General features: G+C 44.7%; 1 protein-coding gene across 1 annotated transcript in view; it reads left to right on the forward strand.

Annotated features, from left to right (window-relative positions):
- The window catches only part of LOC119088883 (F-box only protein 36-like), a 37,108-nt gene extending 17,061 nt beyond the window's left edge, over positions 1 to 20,047 (forward strand). Inside the window, exons 2-3 of the mRNA XM_037210035.1 lie at positions 19,411 to 19,519; positions 19,936 to 20,047. Of these exons, the coding sequence (XP_037065930.1) occupies positions 19,411 to 19,519; positions 19,936 to 19,991 (165 nt within the window). The 3' untranslated portion in view covers positions 19,992 to 20,047. The remainder of the gene's footprint in view (positions 1 to 19,410; positions 19,520 to 19,935) is intronic.
- The last annotated feature ends 3,970 nt before the right edge of the window (positions 20,048 to 24,017 follow it).

Raw genomic sequence — 24,017 nt, forward strand, 5'->3', positions numbered from 1 at the left:
ACTTGATATTGTAGGATGACAGAGAGTGAGAGCATCTAGAATGACTCAACCAGTGCCACCAAAATAAGGAATATAGGAAGGGGAAGGGGAGGGTTTCATAAGGTTGAAAATAAGATCCCTGTGGACTACACGGGCGGGTGTACACTTTAAGCAGCTGGATGGTTTACAAGGACTCTAAAAATGAAGAATAAAAAACTCAACTGTGCAGTGGTGCACACCTTTAATTCCAGCACTTAGGAGGCAAAGGCAGGTGGATCTCTGAATCCAGGCCAGCCTGGGCTACAGAATGCATTCCAGGGGGCTGGGGATTTAGCTCAGTGGTAGAGAGAGCACTTGCCTAGCAAGCACAAGACCCTGGGTTCTGTCCTCAGCTCTGGGGGGGGGGAAACAAAAACAAAAAACAGAATGAGTTCCAGAACAACAGGGATATACCAAGAAACCCTATCTTGGAAAAACAAAACCAGGCTTGAGAGACTGCTCAGCAGTTAAGAGCACTGGCTGTTCTTCCACAGGACCTGGCTTCAATTCCCAGGGCCCATTAAGCAGCTCGCAATTGTGTATAATTCCAGTTCCAGAGGATCCAACACCCTCACATAGACATAACATGCAGGCAAAACACCAATGCACATAAAAAGTAAATAAATCAATCTTTTTTATTTATTTTTTTATTTTTTGGTTTTTTGAGACAGGATTTCTCTGTGTAGGTTTGTGCCTTTCCTGGAACTGGCTTTGGAGACCAGGCTGGCCTTGAACTCACAGAGATGGCCTGCCTCTGCCTCCCGAGTGCTGAGCCGCCGCCGCCGCCGCCGCCGCCCGCCGCCGCCGCCGCCACCGCCACCGCACCACCACCACCACCACCACCACCTGGCAAATCAATCATTTTTTAAAAAAGAAAAGAAAATATCAAACCAAAAAGAATGAAAAGCTAGATTTTAGCTCAACAGTGGGAAAGCCTCATGGATGATGTTACCAGGGGATAGAAAACAGGTTAGGGTAGAACTTTCCCACTGAAGATCAAGGCAGGACTAGGAGGGAGCTCAGGAGTAAGGTGCTTGCCTGGCATGTGTGAGACAAATATGAAAAAGTCAAGGCAGAGAGAGAGTTGTGATCCACATTGGGATGTCCTTGTTGGGCTGGGGAGATGCCTCATTGATACTGGTGTCATACCCTATATGGGTTATTTAAGGATAGGTTAGAGTTAAATAAAATTGTCCTTGTAATAAATGATAAAATGTATCTGTAGCAAGAACTGTCTGATAAAACAGTCTTGGTTAAAACATGGGAAATAAAGATTTCTAAGAAGTCTGCAGGAATGTGACTAGATACATTGTGGTACATTCTGATATATTCTTCTTGTGGCAGAAATCATTCACTGTCCCCAGTAACCAATTTTCCCTTTTTAATAGTGAAAGGCCTACCTAATTTATAGCTGAACAAACAGACCTCACAAAGAAAAAGAAAAGGTAACATTTCTAAACCACCCCACCAGCACCACCCTGTAACTACATACAGCCACATACCCAAGTTTTGGCCTTGGGATAAAGAGGAGCCCCAGGGATGCCTGATTTTCACCCTATATCCCTAGAGTTACAGGTATGAATGGCCATACTTTTTAACTGTTATGTGGGTACTGGGACCCAATCTCTGGTCTTCATAGTTGCATTGTGAAATGTTAGTTTAAGGTGTGTTACATTTATTTATGCTGTGGAATATTTGTTTAATGATGCAAAGATGTGTTACATTGTTTTATGTTGCATTTGTTTGTTTGTTTGTTTGGTTTGGTTTGGTTTTGGTTTTGGTTTTTGGAAACAGGGTTTCTCTGTGTAGTTTTGGTGCCTGACCAGGCTGGCCGCAAACTCACAGAGATCCACCTGCCTCTGCCTCCTGAGCACTGGGATTAAAGGTGTGTACTACCCACAGCCTAGTTTTATGTTGCATTTGTTTAACTCTGTAAAGCTGTGTTACTGTGCCTGTCTAAAGCACCTGATGGTCTAATAAAGACCTGAATAGCCAATAGCAAGGCAGGAGAAAGAACAGGCAGGACTGGCAGGCAGAGCAAGTAGTGGGAGGAATCTAGAGGGAAGAGCAAGGAGCAAGAACAGGAGAGGAGGATGCTAGAGGCCAACCACCCAGCTGTACAACCAGCCACACAGTAAGAAGGAAAGCAAGATAAATAAGATAAAGAGAGGTAAAAAGCCCAGAGCAAAATTGTAGTTAAAGAGAAAGGGGATAATTTAAGTTAGAAAAGCTGGCTAGAAACAAGCCAAGCTAAGGCCAGGCATTCATAAGTAAGAATAAGTCTCTTTGGAAGCTGGTCAGCTTAAATAAAATAAAGCTACTTATTGGTCTATTTATCTCAGTATTTATCAAATTTAATATTGTATGACAATATGGATTTGATCCCCAGCACAATTAAATATTTTAAGTGTTAATTGTACAACCAGTGATCCCCACTTTTTTATTGGAGGGACTCCCTGCCAGTTTGATTAGAAGCCTAGCAAGAGCATTTTCAGCCCTCTTGTGGAATTTAAGCATTCTCCTTCATCACCACTTGAGTTGAGGCCAACAGAGTCCCTTCTTCCTTCTTGTCACACTGGTTTTCCCAGCACCGTCCTGCATTAGCATTTCCAAAAAGCAGAAAAGCAGCAGGGCAAGGATGCTCTGGCCCTTTAATGTGCTGAGTTATGGTCTGGATCTCTAGATGTATTTAATATGATTAAAATACTACATTCACTTAAAATAGTCTCTTAGTCATTCACACGAAAATGTTCTTTTGCAACAATGTCATCAATGTCTCTTGTTCTTTTTGTGTCTTCTAAAATAAGAGCCTTTAAACTCACAGTCTCCTTCTTCAGCTTCCCTTCCAGGCCTGTGTCACCATACCAGGCCTTTCTGGACTCTTAATATTGTTCAAGCTGGGCGATGGTGGCCCACTCCTTTAATCCCAGCACTCAGGAGGCAGAGGCAGGCAGATCTCTGTGAGTTCGAAGCCAGCCTGGTACAAAGCGAGTTCCAGGACAGCCAGGGCTACACAGAGAAACTCTGTGAGACAGGATTTCTTTGTGTAGCTTTGTGCCTTTCCTGAGACTTGCTTTGTAGACCAGGTAGGTGTCAGATGATGCACAAAAGTGAGGAAAGGGCCAGAGGTGTATGCTTGCCTCATTCCCAGCAAAGAAAAAAGGTGTGGTGGCACAGCCCTATATTCATAGGCAGTGAAGGCAGAAGGATCAGAAGTTCAACATCCAGCTGGAGAGATGGCTCAGAGGTTAAGAGCACCGACTGCTCTTCCAGAGGTCCTGAGTTCAATTCCCAGCACCCACATGGTGGCTCACAACCAACTATAATGAGATGTACCCTCTTCTGTGTACATAATAAATAAGTAAATCTTTGGGAAAGAAGAAGAAGAAGAAGAAGAAGAAGAAGAAGAAGAAGAAGAAGAAGAAGAAGAAGAAGAAGAAGAAGAAGAAGAAGAAGAAGAAGAAGAAGAAGAAGAAGAAGAAGAAGAAGTTGTTCAGCGTCATTCTACAATATTGAGTGGAAAGGAAGGTGGGAAGATCCTGGTTTGCAAACTAGGTGTGAATGGAAATTGGGGGCTGGGGCCCGGTAAGGAAAGTAGATAGTTCTAGGAAACTTGCTTGTTGGGTTGGAAGGATAGCTCATTGGTCAAGAACTCATGTTGTCCTAGCAGATTCACTTCTCAGCACCCACACAGGGCCTCACAACCATCTGTAACTCCAGTTCTAAGGGACCCAGTGCCCTTTTCTGGCTTCCAAGAGCACTAGGCTCACATGTGGTGCACATACATGTCCATGTGAGAAGCAGAGGAAGCTCTGGTTGAATGTTTATCTTGACATGGACAGAGCCTGTGGAGGACTCTGAGGCCAACTGGCCCATGGGAAATTGGCAAAATCATTACCCATATGGGCCAGGCTCCAAAACAATGGCAAACTTTTCCCAGGCATCACAGTATGAGTGTTTATGGATCAGGGTGTGCAAAGACTAGAAACTGTAGCTTCCTCCCACTGGATGTTTACAACCTTAGCTGCTTGCCTACAGAGACCTCCTACTGAGACTAGCTAATCCCCATAACCCCCAATCCCCATGCTGTACCTAATAAATATGCTGAGGTTCCAAGTTGAGGCAAGTAGCAATAAGAGAACCAACCTGATCCCAGTTTTATTGTGTCTGTCTTTTCTTCATTACCTCACTTCCCCTAGCAGGATTCCTGGACCTAAACTGAGCAGGATGTAGCATACATACATGCAGACAGATATTCAGACAGACACATAAAATTAAAATAAATAAATCTTAAAAAAAAAAAAAAAACTTGTTTCTAAAAGAAAAAATAGAAGTCTCAACTTGTAGGGAAAATATGATCAAAGACTCATTGGTATAAAGCCAGAAGTGGTGGCTCATGCCCCTGTAATCAGTTCCAGCTACTTGGGAGGGAGGTATCAGCACAGACCTGAGCAAGCCTGAGGCAACCTTGAAAAAGCAAATGGTCATGTACACACTAGGCTAGAAACACAGGCAAGTATGCTTGTCTTTCCACAGCGTCAGAATATTGTTGAATAACAAATTTACAGGGTTTAATGGATCCAAAGACAGCAATTTGTTGTACAGTCTGCCTACCTGAGTAGCCTGGCCAAGGCAAATGCAAGTTCTTCATTCCAATCTTAATTTCTGATATTAACTCTTCATATCATACATCACATAGCACAAGTCACTATATCAATATATCTTTATATATATATGTATGTATGTATGTATACACACATATATACATATATATATGCACTATGTATGGGTTACAGAATGAGTATCAGTTAAAGAGGCTTCAGCAGCACTCAAGAGGGCTAGAAGTGGGCTAAGACAGAGTCAAGCACCAGGAGAGAGATGCTGCAGAACTCAGCTTCTAGTTGAAAGACTTCAGGAAAAGGATACTGCAGATCAGGTCCAGGTACACACAGACAGACAGACAGACTTGTAGGAAGTCAAGGAGACTGCATCAACAGCTGGGCACTGAGCTGAGTCAGTGAGTTCTCCATCTGAGGCCCATGGCATCAAAAACTAGAACTTGAGTTACAAATTGTTGTGAGCCTGAGCCGCCATATGGTTGCTAGGAATAGAACCTGGATCCTCTGGAAGAGCAGCAAATACTCTATACTTCTGAGCCATCTCTCCAGCCCCAATACAGGTTTTGTTAGAAACTCATGAAGGTGTTTTTTGTTTTGTTTTTCATTTATCTTATTTTATGTGTGTGGGTGTTTTGCCCATTTGAATGTGTACTGCATATATACCTGGTACCCACAGAGGTCAGAAGAGGCTATGGAATTTCCTGGAACTAGAGTTAAAGATGGTTGTGAGCAGGCTGGAGGGATAGCTCAGCCGTTAAAGGCTAGGCTCACAACCAAAAATATAAAAGATGATTGTGAGCTAACCAGGTGGATGCTGGGAATTGAACCTGGATCCTCTGCTAGAAGAACAAGTACTCCTAACTACTAAAAGGAAGGAGTTAATGGGAACAAGACCAGACAGGGAGCAGGAGAAACATGGTACAATTGAAGGGGTACTCATCTTTGTGTTAGATCTGCCACTGGCGAAGGGGACACAGCTCCTCACCACATCTGCAGTTGCCCGAGTTCTTAGAAGTCTCCAGTCAAGCAAAACTAGGGTTTGTGGCATCCATAAAGAAATTAATTTCAGAGTGAGCCAGAAATGAAACAAAGTTGGAATGATGGGGGAGCGAGGGGCAGGACAAGTGTGAGCCTCTCTAACAGAGGCCTTTAAGTGTGTTTACAATGGGGATATATACTCTTGTGGCTTTCTGAATTATACCTCTACAGCTTGCTAAGGACTCCCCCTTCTCTCCAGCATTGTCTAAAGAATGTAATTTATAACGAAGTTAAAAGCTAAAGAAATTTTCTCAGTAAACAAGGTTGTAAAGAGGATTTATGAGGGGTGCTATTTAGGTTTAGGGGAAAGAGGAGAGTGCTAGAAACCTAAGGTTATGTATCATTTTAGCCTGAAGTAAATGCAGCCTAATTATCATCTTTGACATCCTTGATTGAGGTGTCTCTAGAAACAGCACCATCTGATCTGTTGTGAGAGGAATATATTTATTGCCTTTGACGATGCCTTTTGGGAAACAGATTGTCTCTGTGGCCTTGGGTCCCTCTCAGTAGGGTCTGAAGACTCCAGCCTTTCTTTGCAGTAAAGACTGATCATCTTTCAGCCTCTTCCTGTCCCAGCCTTTTCCTCCCATATCACCACAATTCTACCATTATTATTATTATTATTATTATTATTATTATTATTATATTATTGAGACAGGGTTTCTCTGTGTAGCTTTGCACCTTTCCTGGAACTAACTCTGTAGCCAAGGCTGGCCTCTGAACTCACAGAGATCCTCCTGTCTCTGCCTCCCGATTGCTGGGATTAAAGGCGTGCGCCACCACTGCCTGTGGTGTTTTTATCTACCATGTTTGTTTTTTAAAGATTTATTTATTTATTATGTGTACAGAAGAGGGCGCCAGATCTCATTACAGATGGTAGTGAGCCACCATGTGGTTGCTGGGAATTGAACTCAGGACCTCTGGAAGAGCAGTCAGTGCTCTTACCTCTGAGCCATCTCTCCAGCCCCTATCTACCATGTTTTTATCCTATGGCAGATATAATTAGAATCATTTGCCGGGCATGGTGTTAATCCCAGCATTTGGAGATCTGAGACAAGAAAATCTGAGTTCAAGACCAATCTATTCTTCATTTATGTCTATGTCAAGGCCAGTGTGTGCTACACTACATAATAAAAGTCTGTCGAGCCAGGCGGTGGTGGCGCACGCCTTTAATCCCAGCAGTCGGGAGGCAGAGACAGGCGGATCTCTGTGAGTTCGAGGCCAGACTGGACTACCAAGTGAGTCCCAGGAAAGGCGCAAAGCTACACAGAGAAACCCTGTCTTGAAAAACCAAAAAAAAAAAAAAAAAAAAAGTCTGTCGAAAGCGTTATTATTAAAGGTGTGTGCCACCATGGTCGGATTTTTGTCTGTTTTCTACATGTATGCAAGAGGATCTTGAATCCCTCAGGACTAGAGTTACAGGGTGTTGTGAGCAGCCTAATGTAGAGCTAATGTAAGAGCAGCAAATGCTTTCACACTCTGAGCAGTTTTTCCAGCCTGGTTAAAAAAATATTTTGATACTTGGTTCTTATTTAGATTTGGGTTAAGAGAGAAATCCGTACAGTGAAACCTGAGATGGCTTCCTGGCCTGATTAGTTAGTGGCACAAGATGGGAATCCTGTTCTGTGTAGGGGTAGGATTTCCTCTCTCAGATGTTAGTGAACATAGGTAACCTAAGCAGCCGCTGCCAAGCTGTGCCTGTGCACTAACCAGCCTTTACTTGAAATCCGCACTGCCTGAGCCAGGAGAAGCAGAACAATAGGAAAGTCTAAGTCCCCGAGGACAGCCTTCAACTACAGATCTTGCTGTGTCTGAGACTTCCTGAGTGAGGCTCCATGCCAGCCTAGAGGGGCAACAAATGCATCCTCACAGTTCTAGGTTCATATGAAAAGAAAACAGAAAAGAATGTTGTGCCTGTGGACTTCAGAGAGCAACTTTTAGAAGTCAGTTCTCCCCCTCCCCCGTGGGTTCTGGAGTCAGATAGCCCCCCTCTGGCTGTTATCCACTGAGCCACTGTACCACGGGCCCTAAACAAGGTTTTGTGTTCCTTTTTTGCTTTGAAACTGGGTTTCATGTATCCCAGGCTGGCCTTGAATTCACTATGTAGCTGAGGGTGACCTCCAACCTCCTATCTTCCTGCCCACACCTTCCCAGTGCAGAGTCATAAACGTATGTGCCTCCACATCTTGTTTGAGATAGGGTCTCAATATGTCGTCCTGGAACATCCAGACATTTTATAGGAAGCCAGATAGGAAATATCTTGAGTTTGTAGATCATAGACAGTTTATGTTACACTTCCTTCATGCTTTGTTGTATACCCCCACCCCACCCCACCCAACTTCCCCACCCTACCCCCCCCAGTCCCCCCACCCCCGCCTCCCAAGGTTTTCTCTGTGTAGCCCCAGCTGGCCTCAAACTCTGATCTGCCTGCCTCTGCCTCCTGATATTGAGATTAGCGGCCTGCTCCACTACTGCCTAGCTCCAGTTTTTTCCTCTTTAAGTCTTTAGGAACCTAGGGCTGGAGTAATGGTGACAAATAGTCACCTGAATTCAACCCCCAAGAAACAAAATAAAGGGACATGGTAGCATACATCTGTAAAACCCCCTACCCCCCCCCCCAGTGCTTTTGTTTGTTTGTTTTGTTTTGTTTTGTTTTGTTTTGTTTTGTTTTGTTTTGTTTTGAGACAGAGTTTCTCTGTGAAACAGTCCTGGCTGTCCTGGAACTCTTTTTGTAGACCAGACTGACCTCAAACTCACAAAGATCCACCAGCCTCTGCCTCCCAAATGCTGGGATTAAAGGCATGCTCCACTACCACCCAGCTAATCCCAGTGCTCTTAAAGTGAGGTGCAAGATAGAGACAAGGAAATCCTTGGAAGTTTTCACGCCAGCATATAAAAACAACAACAACAACAAAAACCCGTTCTTCTGTGATGGGGGATGTATATTAAACATACATGTTTAATATGTATGTTCTATTGGCTGGAGTTTAGCAACCCCTACAAACCCTATAAAAGGAGACTAGGAGGGAAAAAAATACTGATTTCTGGTTTAAATATTAGGGTAACACATCCAGGTAGATATATTCATAAGCCAAGAGATCTGGGCTGGAGATATGAATTGTGAGTCATAGGCATACAGGAACCAAGGAAGGAGGCTTTGGGGCAGCTAAGATCATGAAGGAAGGTGGGAGTGGGGGGACCAGAGTGAAGGTCAAAGTCCAAGGAGGCTGGCTGGGAATATGAGAAGAAAGCCAATTTGGGTGCAGTGGCTTAAGAGCTGTGAGAGATTTATGCGCAGAACCCTGGAGACATGCAAACCAGCCTGAGCTTGAAAAGAGCTCCAGACGCCCTGCCTACCAGTCTAGGGCTGGGAGGAGCCAAATGTTCCCGGCAGGAGCAGCTGCAGGCAAACACAAGCGCTGGTATGCAGGCAAAATAATACCTGAGGTGGGACATAGGCAGGGTGAACCACCAGGGATTGGGAAATCTGAGCTTCCGGCAGAGTGTTGACTTTTTTTTTTTTTTCCAGTGCTGGGGCTAGGACTCAGGGCCACTCACATGTTAAGCAAGCAGTCTGTCACTGGGCTACATTATTTTCCAGCCCCCTTGTGGATCTTTTCGGAATTCTCTCAGCAGCAGCTAGGAGCATAAAATGAGAATGGTAGACAGAAAAGCTTTGTAGCTGGATATGGTTGTGTGCACCTGTAATCTTAGCACTTGGGAAGGATGAGGCAGGTGGATCACCAGCCTGGGCTATAGAGTGTGTTAGAGAGTAATTTAGGAGTAGCATTGATTCTTTCCAACTGGCTGGATGAAGGACAAAGATGAACAAGTCTTCCATATTTCTGCTGCCTCCGGAGACAGGGATTACACTATCACTGAAACAAAGAACTATAAAGCTGGGGGTGTAGCTCAATTAGTAGAGTGCTTCCCTAACATGCACAAAGCCCTGGGTTCGATCCCTGGCATTGTAAAAGAGCATGGTGGTATACACTACGTACTTGTAATCCAAGCAGTGGAGAGGCAGAAGCAAGAGGTTCAGGAGTTCAAGACCAGCCTCCACCACATAGTGAGATATTGACTTCAAGACCAACCTAGGATACAAGAGACCATGTCTAAACCTTTTGTCCCCACCCTCCAGAAAGAAAGCTATGTATTCCTTCTTCCTTCACTGATGGAATACAAGCTTCATTAAGACAGAATTTTATTTATCTATTTATTTCCTTAGTTGAGACAAACATTCATTATAAATCCCTAATTGGCTTGGCCTCCAATACATAGAGATCTGCCTCTGTCTGCCTCCCAAGTGCCAGGATTGAAGTGGTGTGTCACCATGCAGGGCAGGACAGGAGGTTTTAATCATTTTGAGTTCTGCCTATATCCCTGGAACCCCAAACTGTATGGCACTGGTTGAAACTCAATAATTTTGTTTTTCATTTTTGTTTCTTTGAGACAGAGTCTGGTGTGGAATCTTATTTTAACTAGGCAAAGACGTATTTCATTTGTTTATGTTGTGGAATATAACTATGTGAAGGTGTGTTACATTTGTGCTGCATTTGTTTAATTATGTAAAGATGTGTTGCTGTTTCACCTTGCCTGCCTAAGGCACCTGATTGGTCTAATAAAAAGCTGAACAGCCAATAGCTAAGCAGGAGAGGGATAGGTGGAGCTAATGGACAGAGAGAACAAGTAGGAGGAGAAATCTAGGCTCAAGAGAGAAGAAGGAGGAGAGAATGAGGAAGGAAGAGAGGACATGCCCAGAGCCAGAAACCAGGCAACCACCAGACAGACAAACACTGGAGGGGGTTGGGGATTTAGCTCAGTGGTAGAGCGCTTGCCTAGCAAGCGCAAGGCCCTGGATTCAATCCTTAGCTTAAAAAAAAAAGAAGAAGAAGAAACACTGGAGGAAGCAGGAAAGTAAGACATACAGAAAGAAAGATAAGAAGCCCAGAGGCAAAAGGTAGATAAAGAGAGACAGGTTAAGTTAAAAGAGCTAGCCAGAAATGAGCTAAGCATTCATAACTGATCATAAGTCTCTATGTCATGATTTGGGAGCTGTTGGTGACCCAAGAAAAGAAAGCCTGGTACAGTCTTGTAGCTAAGGCTGTCCTGGAACTTATGATGAGCCCACCTTAGACTCTGGAATACACTCATGCTACCCCTCCTAGCCACTGAGTTAGCATAAACTCCCTTTCTGTGGTTCTGGAAACTCAGCCCAGTGTTTAACACATGCTAGGCAAATACTCTGTCACTGGGCTAATCTCTAGTCCTTCTTTGAATTTATTTTATTTCTGGCCTTGAATTTAGGATCTGACTGCCTCAGTCTCCTAGTAGCTGTAATCATCTACCAGTGCTACCAAATCTGGTCAATGAATTATTGGTTTTCCATTAAATTACTGAAGAGATCAATGTTCACATAGCCAGTAAGTAAGTGTCCATGAAGATGTATGGAGCATACAGTGGTCTAATATTGTAGGGAATATGAGGAATTCAAGACAATGTCTTTCAGGTTACACTGAAAAACCTGACTGAAAAACATACTGGGCAGTGGCCAACTGGGGGAAATTTTACCTCTACTGGCCTCAGGAGAAATGAATTTTTACATGGAGTTTCAGTGCTGCCAATAGCCTCCTCAGGAAGCTGACAAGAGCAGAGAGACCAAGAGCTTGCACTAAAATACCGTCTGAAAACTACCCAAGGGAGGACAGAATGAGTTGGTGTTGGAGAACACAGCACTCCAGGCAAAGCCATTATCATCAGCTCCCCGGTGCCACTTGCTGGAGACTTCCTCAGCAAAGGAGGAATGAGGCAGAGCATTGGAAGCTCACCTGGGAGTCAGGCTGTTCCTCTCAGCTATTTGTAAGCAATCCTGTACTAATTGCACAAGGCCTGGGGGAGGGGCGCTCTGGGGACCTGATGTTGTATATAGGCTGGGTAAGGTTAACAGAAGGAGACTCCCTTAGAGGGAAGCATCACCATACCCCTGTGAGCTGCTCCTCACTCATGTTCTGGAAGGAAGCTCAATAAGCTTATTAGTTCCCCAGGCTGAACTTTGTTAAACTCATACTGCTGATGAAAGTTTGAAAGTCAAGCAAAGCCAAAGTTCACTTGAAGAGAACAATTTTATGAGAGTTTAGAAGAAAATTCCCAAGGCCAGCAATCTGTACATTTCAGCTGCTGTCCAGAGCAGGAGAATGGAGAAGAGAAGTGGGGGTGGGGTGAGAAAGCCATGCTGTTTGAGTCAAGCCTCACCACATGCCAGACATGGAGGGGAAGGGTGCCTTAAAGAAAGTGCAGAAGTCCAGAAAGCACCAGGGAAAACACACCCATAGGCTCTGGCCAGCATCAAAAAGAAGAAAAGAGCTGGGCATGTGGCGGTGGTGGCGCACGCCTTTAACCCCAGCACTCAGGAAGTAGAGGCAGGTGGATCTCTGTGAGTTCGAGGCCAGCCTGGTCTACGGAGGGAATTCCAGGGCAGCCAGGCCTACACAGAGAAACCTTGTCTCGAGACAAAACAACAACAACAAAAGGCTTATTTGTGAGTCTGGACTCAGAAGCTGAACAGATCCAATCTAACCTCATGGTGCTTGTGAGGGCTGCACTAAGTAGGGTTCGAATTCTGGGAGAGGGGTTGGGGATTTTTTAGCTCAGTGGTAGAGCACTTGCTTAGCAAGCACAAGGCCCTGGATTCAAGCCTCAGCTCAAAAAAAAAAAAAAAAAAATCAGAGGACTTTAAGGGAGGGAGTGACACGGGTTGGGCCGGTAGTGGCGCATGCCTTTAATCCCAGCACTCGGGAGGCAGAGGCAGGCGGATCTCTGTGAGTTTGAGGCCAGCCTGGGCTACAGAGTGAGTTCCAGGGGCAAAGCGACACAGAGAAACCCTGTCTTGAAAAAAAAAAGAATTCTGGGAGAGAAAAGTTCACTATCTTGAGTCTGCCTATCTCTTTAGCATGGCTTTACAATGAGCCCTTCCCTAGGGTGGACCCTTGGACTCACCCTTCTCATAACGCTTAAGGCGTATCTACACCTAGAGGTCGATTCCCTGCTTTACTGTATCATTCTCCATCTGAACGTCCTTTAGGAGATAGGATGAAGCTGAGTAGCCATAACCCATTTTCATTGTGAAAATCCAAAGGTCCATTTCCAAAGCTATTCACAGAGGGGATCCAAGTTCATACCCTCAGGTATAGCCTCAGGTGTATCTTCCAGGCTACAACCTGGAGAAACCAGAGCTCCCTCCCGGCATTCTTGGACAAGACAATTAAGGATGTTTCTGGAACTGTAGCCTTTGAGGTCCCTACCCTAAGCAGTTTTTTGTTTTTTGTTTTCTTTTTTTTTTTTTTTTTTTTTTTTTTCGAGACAGGGTTTCTCTGTGTAGCTTTGTGACTTTGTGACTTTCCTGGAACTCACTTGGTAGCCCAGGCTGGCCTCGAACTCACAGAGATCTGCCTGCCTCTGCCTCCCGAGTGCTGGGATTAAAGTCTGCCCAGCATCCTAAGCAGCCTTTCTACTTGCTGCTCCAGTCAACTGGGACCTTAGAAGGAGGGGGTATAGCCATTGTTCACACCCGCAAAGGAAATTTCAAAACAAGCAACAAAGGGAGGAGGAATACGAGCCGTGAGGGTACAGCAGGGAACAGGAGTAAGGAATGCTCCAGAGGACATGACTTACCAAGGTTCACACTATTCCAATTTAGCCTGAACAGGAAGCCCAGGAAATTTTTGGCCAACTGGACCTGAGACTAGAACCTTGTCCATATTGACAAAAAGTCATCCACAAATCCAGTGTTGTAGTCACTGGTGTGATATGGGAGTGAAGCATTGTTGGTTTGAGCCAAAGTGACATTTGTCATTTTGTAGCCCTGGCTGGCCTAGGATTCAAAGAGATCCACCTGCTTCTAGCTGAATTTAACGGTATGTACCACCACCTCAGCTATAAATTAGTTTAATGCTATGCCTAATATAGATATGTGTAAGCATTTCTTCATTTTATTTTATTTTTATTTATTTATTTTTAAAGATTTATTTATTTACTATGTATACAGCATGTATGACCAGAAGAGGGCACCAAACCTTATTACAAGTGGTTGTGAGCCACCATGTGGTTGCTGGGAATCGAACTCAGGACCTCCGGAAGAGCAGTCAGTACTCTTAACCTCTAAGCCATTTCTCCAGCCCACATTTCTTCATTTTAAATTGTATATTTCAAATGTATTTGGAATTTCTATCATAATGGGACCTCTGGCCAGGTGACACTTAGCAGTTCTTGTTACACTGGGGTGGGTGAGAACTGAACCCACAGCCTTGCACTTGCTGGGCAAGTGACCTTCCACCGAGCTCCATCGCCAACTCCTTTTTATATTTTTCTTTTTGAGATGGTCTCACGAAGTTGCCTAGTCACACCTTGAAATTGCAATATAAATTTTTAAAAAATGAGAACATAGCAGCTCCTAGGTATGATAGAGAAGGAAGTTTATTGTAGATATGAGGGAGAAAACAGCCAGAGACATCTGGAGGGGTCCAGGCTGAACCAGGCCAGGAGAGAAAGGGGGAGAGAAAAAGAGAGAGGAAGCAGGAGCCAAGAGAACACCATGAGACCAAGAGGCCAAGAGAGGAACCACAGACCAAGAGAAATCAAGGAGCAGGAAGGGAGCCAGCCAGGGCCAAGAGGGGAAGAGGCCAGGAGAACTGGGAGCCCAAATGGCTGAGGTTATATAGGGATCTGAGAAGTAGGGGAAGGGAAGGAAGCTCAGGGGCTGGGGTGAGAAGTGCTGAGGAGCCAGGACTTGGTCATGCTGAGACTGGCTGCCAGTGTCAGTTTTGATTTGTTAAATAGGCACCTCAGGCATAGGTTAATGAAAGAGCCATTAAGTCCCCTTTGCCAGAGATAAGAATGACTCCTTTTAGCAATTAAGGACTATCTTAAGTCCTTGAGGGAATGCTGGCTTTTGTCTAAATGCTGGACTTTGGGAAAAGGAATTTCTTGGAATCTAACACAATTTTTCTGCTTCAGTCTCCATAGTAGCCGGGATTATACATACACATGTTCTGCCAGGTACTGGTAGCATTTAGGTTTGCCTCAGGACTTAACCCTCTCAGCTTCTTGTCTTCTTTTCCCACCAATAAGTGCTTTGGTTTCTCAAGCCTGCTCTGTTATTGCCTCGGGGGAATTTCTTTGCTCACCCTTTGACATGCAGAGGCCTAAGAACTTTAAATGTTTAAAACCCAGACTATGGGTAAAGGAGAGGGTCTTCAGAATATCTACCACAGACAATAAATAGATTGGCTGGAAGATGCTGGGAACCTCCCTCATCTCTGAACCATCCAACTTGGAGATCTGGGGAGAGCCAAGATGCAGAGTTTGTCCTGGGTCCTGAGGGAAATCCTCCATGATTTCCTCTTCAGCTAGTTTGAGAGTGAACTTAAGTCAGTCATTAGTCTCTTCAGGTAGACCCACAGTCCAAGAGCCCAGTGGACTTTGCCTTGTTCCTAGAATCGGGGTCAGAGCCAGAGCTGGACATTAACTAAGTGAACCAGTTGTAGTGAAAAGCAAACACTGGGAAAAGAAAAAAGAAAAAAAAAAGACCCAATGGCACCTCCTCCCCCAGTTTGTCTTCAGGGTCCCAACCTGGGATTTAGGTTGAAGTAGAAGGCAAGAGCTGTGCACAACTGTGTCAGCTCCAGTGTCTCCTGACAAATCATTTCCCCCTTGACAGGGTTTTTCTTTGGTGTTACCAAGGCCTCAGCCAATTCCTTCTTCCACGGAGAGATTGCTGGTCATTTCCAGTTTCTCAAGATCCATTATTTGCTGGGCGGTGGTGGCACATACCTTTAATCCCAGCACTTGGGAGGCAGAGGCAGGTGGATCTCTGTGCGTTCGAGGACAGCCTGGTCTACAGAGTGAGTTCCAGGACAGGAACCAAAACTACACAGAGAAACCCTGTCTCGAAAAAACCAAAAAAAAAAAAAAAAAAAAAAAAAAAAAAAAAAAAAAAAGATCCATTATTTCTACAGGTGGTGGGCCACACCACGCCTTTAATTCCAGCACTTGGGCAGCAGAGGCAGATGGATCTTGGACTCTGTGATAGCCAGGGCTACACAGTGAAACCTGCCTCAAAACAAACAAACAAAATTTAAAAAAAAAAAAAAAGGAAAAAAATCTTTGTGTGCGTGGGGGGGAGGGGATGGCTCGGGTATGTGCCTGGAGAGATGCGCTAGCAGTCAGAGGACTGGAGTTGATTTCCCAACAACCCATTTCAGACCCCTCTCAACAATCTATAATTCCAGCAAAGGAGATCCAACACCCTCTTCTGCCTTCCATGGGACCCAGCAAGTAAGTGTGCATTCCCACATATAGATATAATCACATACACATAAAATTTAAAAACTTTAAAAAAAGCCCTCCTGCCAAGAGAATTGGACCACCGCCACATGGTATGTGTGGTCAAAGGATAGCTAGATGTTTTTACTTACCGAGCCATCTCTAGCCCAACTGGCTGCCTCCCCACCCTCCAGAAAGAACAGGGGATATTATTAACTCACCACGACACTTGAGTGATGGCCAAGAGCTTTTACAGACTTCCATACTAAAATAAAAGTGGCTGAAGTGGTGGAGTCTTCAGGTTTTTTTGTTTGTTTTGTTTGTTTGATGTTTTGTTTTCCAAGACAGGGTTTCTCTGTGTAACATCCCTAGCTGTCCTAAAACTCACTTTGTAGACCAGGCTGGCCTCAAACTCACAGAGATCCACTTGCCTTTGTGTCCGGGGTGCTGGGATTAAAAGTGTGCACTGCCAGGCCCAGCTAAAGATTTATATTTCAAAAAAATAAAGAAAGAAACATATAGGCATGGCAGAGCATAGTAGCTCACATCTATAATTCAATATTCAGGAGGCAAAGGCAGATGGATTTCTGTGAATTCTAGGCTAGCCTGGTCTATAAAATTTAAGAGTGCCAGGTCAGCCAGGGCTACACAGTGGCCTCCTGTCTTAAAAAAAAACACACACAATTAATACCACTTACAATTTTTTTTAAATTTATTTCTTATTTTATGTGCATTGATGTTTTGCTTGTCTACATGGATGTCTGTGTGAGGATGTCAGATCTTGGAGTTATAGACAGCTGTTAGCTGCCATGTGGATGCTGGGAATTGAACCTGGGTCCTCTGGAAGAGCAGTTAGTGCTCTAACTGCTGATCCATCTCTCCAGGCCCCATTTATAATTTTTTAAATTTAAGTTAACTCTGCAACTCACACACGATTGAGCCTGTACGATAATGAGTATTCAGAGACTGGTAATTCCTGGGAGGCATTCACGAACCTAAGACAGAGTGCCTGTGTGGCCTGGGCAGGCGTCTCCATGACGGGTAAGGTAACCTGCTAACGTCCCATGCAACCTAAGTCAGAAGTTCATTTATTAGTAAAAGGGGGACCTGTAGGGTCCTGGCCCCCGTTTTGGGTAACTGTTGCCTTGCTGACCTTGACCTTGATATCCTCCCTGAGCTAATTCCCTGCCGGGTTTCACCCTCCTGAATGCTTAAGGGAAGTTCCTTGTCTATGTATCCTGCACAATGGGCATTAACAGCTTAGATGCAAGATTGTAAAACATCGGTAGCGAACTTCTGCCCTCCAGGGCTCTCCCATTGTGCTGTAAGCCTATATTTAAGACCTTTTCCCTCCTTCAATAAACAGCATTAGGCATTTATATATATATATGTGTGTGTGTGTGTGTGTGTGTGTGTGTGTGTGTGTGAATGTATGCCATATATGTTAGGGTGCCTGAGACCAGAAGAAGGCATTGGCTCTCCTGGGAGATCCTGGATCTTCTACAGTTACAGGCAATTGTTAGCCTCCCTTGTGCACTCTGGGAACTCAACTCAGATCCTCTGGAAGAGCAGCAAGCATTCCTAAACTCCCAACTCTCTCCAGCCCTCTGGGTAATGTTTAACTAAGCAGGTTTAAGCAACTTGAGAACTCCTTGGTAAGATGTTAGGCTCTGAGGTGTTTGGGGTTTTGTGTGTGTGTGTTTTATTTTGTTTTGTTGGGTATAGGTTAGAGGCAATATTTAACTCTGTAGGCCAACCAGGAATTCCTCCTGCCTCAGCCTCTCAAGTGCAGGGATAAACCACCACTCCAACAGCGTTTGCAAACTTCTGAGAGGGGAGGCTTCTTCCTCTTGGAGAATTTTTTTTTTTTTTTTTTTTTTTTGTCTTCCAATTCCCTCACTCTTTGGCTACCCCAGTACTTCTGTACATTTATTTTACCATATGAATTGACAAGAATTTGGCCAATTTTAAAAAACAGACAAATATTTATTGGCACTGCATTTGTATTAATTTGTGAAGGAATGATTTTCTTTTAATCGAACTGTAACTTCAGTTCCAAGGGCTTGAACTCCTTGTCCTGGCCCCATCAGACCTGGAGCATGCAAGTGATACGCAGGCATGTGTGCAGGCAAAGCACTCATACCCCAAAATTAAAAGTAACAAAAACAATTTTTTTTAATCTTTAAAAGATAATGCTGCACATAGTTGTAGCACTTTAAGTATCTTATCTTGGTACTATAGAGCACATCCTCTACTTACAGAACTGCCAGTTTTCATCCCTTCAGCACCACTAAAATGACAACATATACGGTTTTTGTAAGGCACAAACCTATAGAGATGAAGGGAATTAAAAGTAACCAAAGGAACATGCGTTTCTTTGTTGTTGTTGTTTTCAAGCCAGAATGTGGTTCATAGTAGAACATGGTCTGGAAACTGATCAAAGTTCAGCTTAGAGCTGGGGAGGTCAAAGAGCAGAACAGGGCAGTGAAGCAGTCAGAGCCCAGGGGAGGTGGGGAGATGCGGAGGACCTGCCCGTGGCGGCAGTACTGCAGTCCCGGGTGTTCTGCCTGCATGTATGTCTGTGCACCAGGCGCATGCAGTGTGCAAGGAGGCCTGGAGAAGGTGTTGGATCCCGTAGGGCTGTAATTACACATGGTGGTTAACAGCTACATGGATGAAATGAAATGGAAGCTCTTCACCACTGACCCGTTTCTCTAGCCTCAGTGGCCTGATAGATTGTTTGTTTTTGTTTATTGAGACAGGGTTTTGCTGTGGGATGTTCTGTATGGCAAATGTGTTGCTCTGATTGGTTAATAAATAAAACACTGATTGGCCAGTGGATAGGCAGGAAGTATAGGCAGGACTAACAGAGAGGAGAAAAGAAAGAACAGGAAGGCAGAAGGAGTCACTGCCAGCTGCCACCAGGACAAGCAGCATGTGAAGATGCCGGTAAGCCATGAGCCGTGTGGCAAGGTATAGATTTATGGAAATGGATTAATTTAAGATATAAGAACAGTTAGCAAGAAGCCTACCACGGCCATACAGTTTGTAAGCAATATAAGTCTCTGTGTTTATTTGGTTGGGTCTGAGCGGCTGTGGGACTGGCGGGAGACAAAGATTTGTCCTGACTGTGGGCAAGGCAGGAAAACTCTAGCTACAGGGTTTCTCTGTGCAGCCCTGGTTATCCTGGAACTTACTCTGTAGACCAGGCTGCCAGCACTTGGTAGACAGAGACAAGAGAATCAAGCACTCAAAGCCAGTCTTAGCCACTTGGTGAGTTTTAGGTCAGCCTGGGCTGCATGAGACCCTGTCTCAAATAAACAAACAAATAAAAACAAACAAATCACCCTAAACTTAGGATAGCTGTCAGAATTAGACTCATTTTTAATTGCTACCAACTCTTATTTAACTACAGATCATCTTTAGATGGTGGAAGATTTCTCTGAGAAGTGAGTTTCGGTCAGCAAAACCTGGAGAGACAAAGGAAACCCATGAAGATTTCTTAGAGAACTCTCATCTTCAAGGTGAGTCAGTCACACTCCAGTGTATATGGCAGCAATAGATCATGCAGTTCATACTTTTGTAATTATGTTCTTAGAAATAATAGAACAGGGGTGGGGGGACTGGAGAGATGGCTCAGAGGTTAAGAACACTGGCTGTTATTCCAGAGGTTCTGAGTTCAATTCCCAGCAACCACATGGTGGCTCACAACCATCTGTAATGAGATCTGGTGCCCTCTTCTGGCCATGCAGACACAGCACTGTATACGTAATAAATAAATAAATAAATAAATAAATAAATAAATAAATAAATCTTTAAAAAAAGAAAAGAAAAAGAAACCAACAACAACAAAAGAAATAATAGAATGTTGGATTTGAGTTTTATTTTTTGAGGATTGAAGAGATGGCTTAGTGGTTAAGAGTGTGTACTGCTCTTGCAGAGGACCCCAGGTCAGCTGCCAGCACCCATGGAGGAGGGGCTAACAACTGCCTGTAACTCCAGCTTCATGCAATCCATGACCTCTTCCGGCCTCTGTGAGCAACTGCACACACCCACACGTACATAATTAAAAATAAAATAAATCTTCGTTTGTTTGTTTGTCTTAAGACAGGGTTTCTCTGTGTAGCCTTGGCTGTGCAGGAATTCACTCTGTAGACCAGGTTGGCCTTTAACTCACAGAGATCCACCTGCTTCTGTCTCCCAAGCACTGGGATCAAAGGCATGTGCCATCACCACCCAGCTAAAATAAATCCTTTAAAATCTCTTTAGAATAAAAAAATTTTGAGATAGGGTCTCATGCATCTTAGTGTTGTGTCGTTTCCTGGGGAGGTGTGAACAAGTGTCTGTTTGCCCCAGACAGGATAACAATGAGAGACCAAAGATGTATTCCACCCAAGTTAGTGGGTGTTAGTCACAGGCATATGGGTGATTCAAAGGCAGCTGTGTCACTGAGAAGCCCAGCCCTGAGTGGCTGATGACTCACAAAGGCTGCGTCCCCATACACCTTGCAGGCAGCTCAGTAGTCGGTTGCTCATCTCCACCCTCCCTTCTTGGAGAATGCTGCAGAAAGACTTCTCCATCAGCAGAAGAGAGAATGGATGCTCATGCCTACGCATAGCAGAGCTCTGGGGTCATTCAGCCAGCTGGAACCTCAGTGCTGCCACTAGCTAGCTGTTGTGACCACAGTGACAGCTCAGCCCCTCCCTTTGTGAGTTGGTTTCCTTGTGCTGGGCTGGGAATAATCCTGGTTATTTTATTCGGCCGTCTCGAGTCTTCCATGACTTGCTCAGCATTATATATAATCAGCTCTTAATTATTGTTTGCTGTATTGTTAAGCAGATGGCGTTTGACTGGACTGATTTTTTTGCCTCCTCTTGGTCTTCTCCCTAAGGACCCTACAGGATTTTCTCATGCAGAGATCCTGGCAGACAATCTGAGCATATCACTCTCAGCAGTACTTAGCAAGGAGGTGGTATTTGCTGTCATTTGATCTTGTTCTTAGTTCCTTTTCCTCACTGGATTCTTAATCTTCAAATCAAGACAGTGGGATTGGGAGTTCAAACCTGTGCCTTTCTCCTGTCTGTTTGTAATGACGCCCTGGGGGATTTAGTTCAATCTCCAGTTTTCAGTACTGTCCATAGGGCTGGAGAGACAGCTCAGCAGTGAGGAGCACATCCTGCCCTTGCAGAGGACCCAGGTTCCGTTCCCTGCACCCATGTTAGATGGCTCACAATTTCCTGTAACTCTTATTACAAGGGATCCAATTCCTGCTTCTGGCCTCCATGGGCAGGGACATATGTATACATGTACACACACACACACACACACACACACACACACACACACACACCTCTTACTGGGTTGCCTTGTCCAGCCTTGATGTGCTGGTATATGCCTGATCTTATTGTAGCATTTTATGCCATGTTTGGTTGATGTCCCTGGGACGTCTGCTCTTTTCTGAGGGAAGACTGAGGGGGCATTGATCTGAGAGAGCGGGGAGATGTGGGGAAGAGACTAGGGGAAGGAAAAGGAGGGGAAACTGGGGTCAGGATGTAAAATATGAGAGAATAATAACAATCAATCAATCAATAAATAAATATAAGAAATAAACATTTTAAAATGCTCCTCACAAGGGGGTAAGTCCTAAGTTAGTATCTCTCATATGAACTTCTCTAATAACATACTCAGGTAGTTACATAACTATGCCCATGATCAGTTCATATGAGTATCTGCTAGACTACCAATGTATCCACCTATAGCCTCCATAGAGGGTTCACTGGGCAAAGCTGCCAATCTTGATGCTTGGATTCCAACCTTGGGATATGGTGGGAGGAGAGAACTGATTCCTACAAGTTGTTCTGTCTCTCTGTCTCTGTCTCTGTTTCTGTCTCTCTGTCTCTGTCTCTGTTTCTGTCTCTCTCTCTCTCTCTCTCTCACACACACACACACACACACACACACGCACGCACGCACGCACACACGCACACACACACACACACACGCACACACACACACGCACACACACACATCTTCTAATCTCACCTTCCATGGGATAGTGGAGGAGGGTGACAAAAATCATGAAGTTACACCTTACCTCTCTTCCTATGATGTGTTGGGCCCAGTCTTTCCCAAACACTACAGTTCGCACAGTGGCAGGCAGGTCCCAAGATGATCTGGAAGGAGGACCCTTGAGTGATTCACACATGCTCTTGCATGTGGGCTGATCCATGTGAGCAGTAGGATTCAGGACACCTGATAGTATGTAACTTTCAAGGTTTAGTTAGAAAAGACCCATCCCTTCTCTCCTGGTGTCCTTTCTCTGTCTCTTTCATCCTGTCCACTTAGTCTACGGTTTGAGAGAAAAATCACAGGGCAGAAGAGCTGTAAATGCTGGCAATGGCCAGGAGGAGGGAGTTGGAGAAACCAAGGAGTGAGTTAGGTTTCAATAAAGCAGGTAACTGGGCCTGAGGAGATGGCTCAGCTGTCCAGAGCACTTCCAGAGAACCCGGCTTTGATTACTAGCCCACAAGGCTGTTCATAACCTCCTGTAACTCCACTTCCAGGGGACCCAATGCCCTCTTCTGGCCTCTGTGGGCACTGCATGCACATGGTGCAGAGACATATATAAAAATTTAAAAGCAAAGAGAAAGCAGGCATGGTGGCAGGTACCTTTAATTCCAGGGAGGCAGAGGCAGGCAGATCTTTGTAGCATGGGCTACAGATCAAGTTCCCAGACAGCCAGGGGCTCACAGAGAAATACTGTCTCTAGAGAGAGAGAGAGGGAAGGGAGGGAGGGAGGGAGGAAGGAAGAAGGAAGGAAGGAAGGAAGGAAGGAAGGAAGGAAGGAAGGAAGGAAGGAAGGAAGACAGGCAGACAGCTTCAGCAGTGGAGGTCTGCAAGCAGCTGTAAAACTGAAGGTGGGAATGAGAAGAACCAGAGTGTCAGGGCGAAGATGCTTAGTATCCAAAGAAGAGACAGAAAGGAGAAAAGGAAAATATATGCTTCTAAGTTAGAACTCAGAAGTATGGGGAGGCTTAGCAATGACTTGAAGCCACCATGTGGTTGCTGGGAATTGAACTCAGGTTCTCTGGAAGAGCAGCCAGTGTTCTTAACTGCTGAGCCATCTCTCCAGCCCCTCAGTAATGATTCCTAAGCAAGCACCTGCTTTGAAGGAAAGGCTCCTGGGGTATATATTGTCTCACTAAGGGACAGCATTCTTCTCATCTCTTTAGTATGTTTCCAGCCCTTGGGGTTGGCTTCTTCTGGGCTGGTGACTGACAGGCTCATTTGGATTAACTCTTAAGGGAGGAGACAATAGTATGTAATGTTCTAATTACTGGGACAGGACAGATTAGGACTCAGTTTCTATTCTTATGACTAGGAGGAAATGGCTTTCCCTTAATGGGCCTCAACAAATTCCTGAGCTATCTTATGATAAATGTTAGGTGGGATTCTAAATGATCATGAGGGAGGGGTCCGGCATCTGGCCTCCATCTCTGCTGATGCTTGTTTAGGTATCTGATTTGGGACTTGTAGCTGCCAGGGTCCAGGCTTTGACCCTCAAAACTCCAGTCCCACAAAGGGAAATTCTTCAGGCTATTACTAGTGGTCTATATCTGAACAGGTGTTTCCAAGTTATTTGACCTTTAAAAAAATATTTATTTGTGTTTGTGTATGTGCCTGAATGTGTGTGCACTCATGCCAGGATGCACTGTGGAGATCAGAGCTGGTTCTCACCTTCCATGGTATAGGTCCTGAGGCCAAAGCTCAGGTCAGCAGCCTTGGTATTGAATACCTTTACCCCCTGAGCCATCCTGCAACACACCCGTCTTTTCCCTTATTCAAAGGATTGAGGAAAGGGCTCACACAGGTTTGCAAAAGTAGCAAGAAAACTTGATTTAAAGGCAAAGCAAGTGGCTGGGAGATGGCATAGAAGGCATGAGTACTTCCTTCTCTGCCAGAGGACCGAGTTTGCTACCCAGCACCCAAGTTGGGTGGTTTACAACCACCTTTAACTTCAGC

This window comes from Peromyscus leucopus, chromosome 13, assembly GCF_004664715.2.
Source record: "Peromyscus leucopus breed LL Stock chromosome 13, UCI_PerLeu_2.1, whole genome shotgun sequence".
Lineage (NCBI taxonomy): Eukaryota > Metazoa > Chordata > Mammalia > Rodentia > Cricetidae > Peromyscus > Peromyscus leucopus.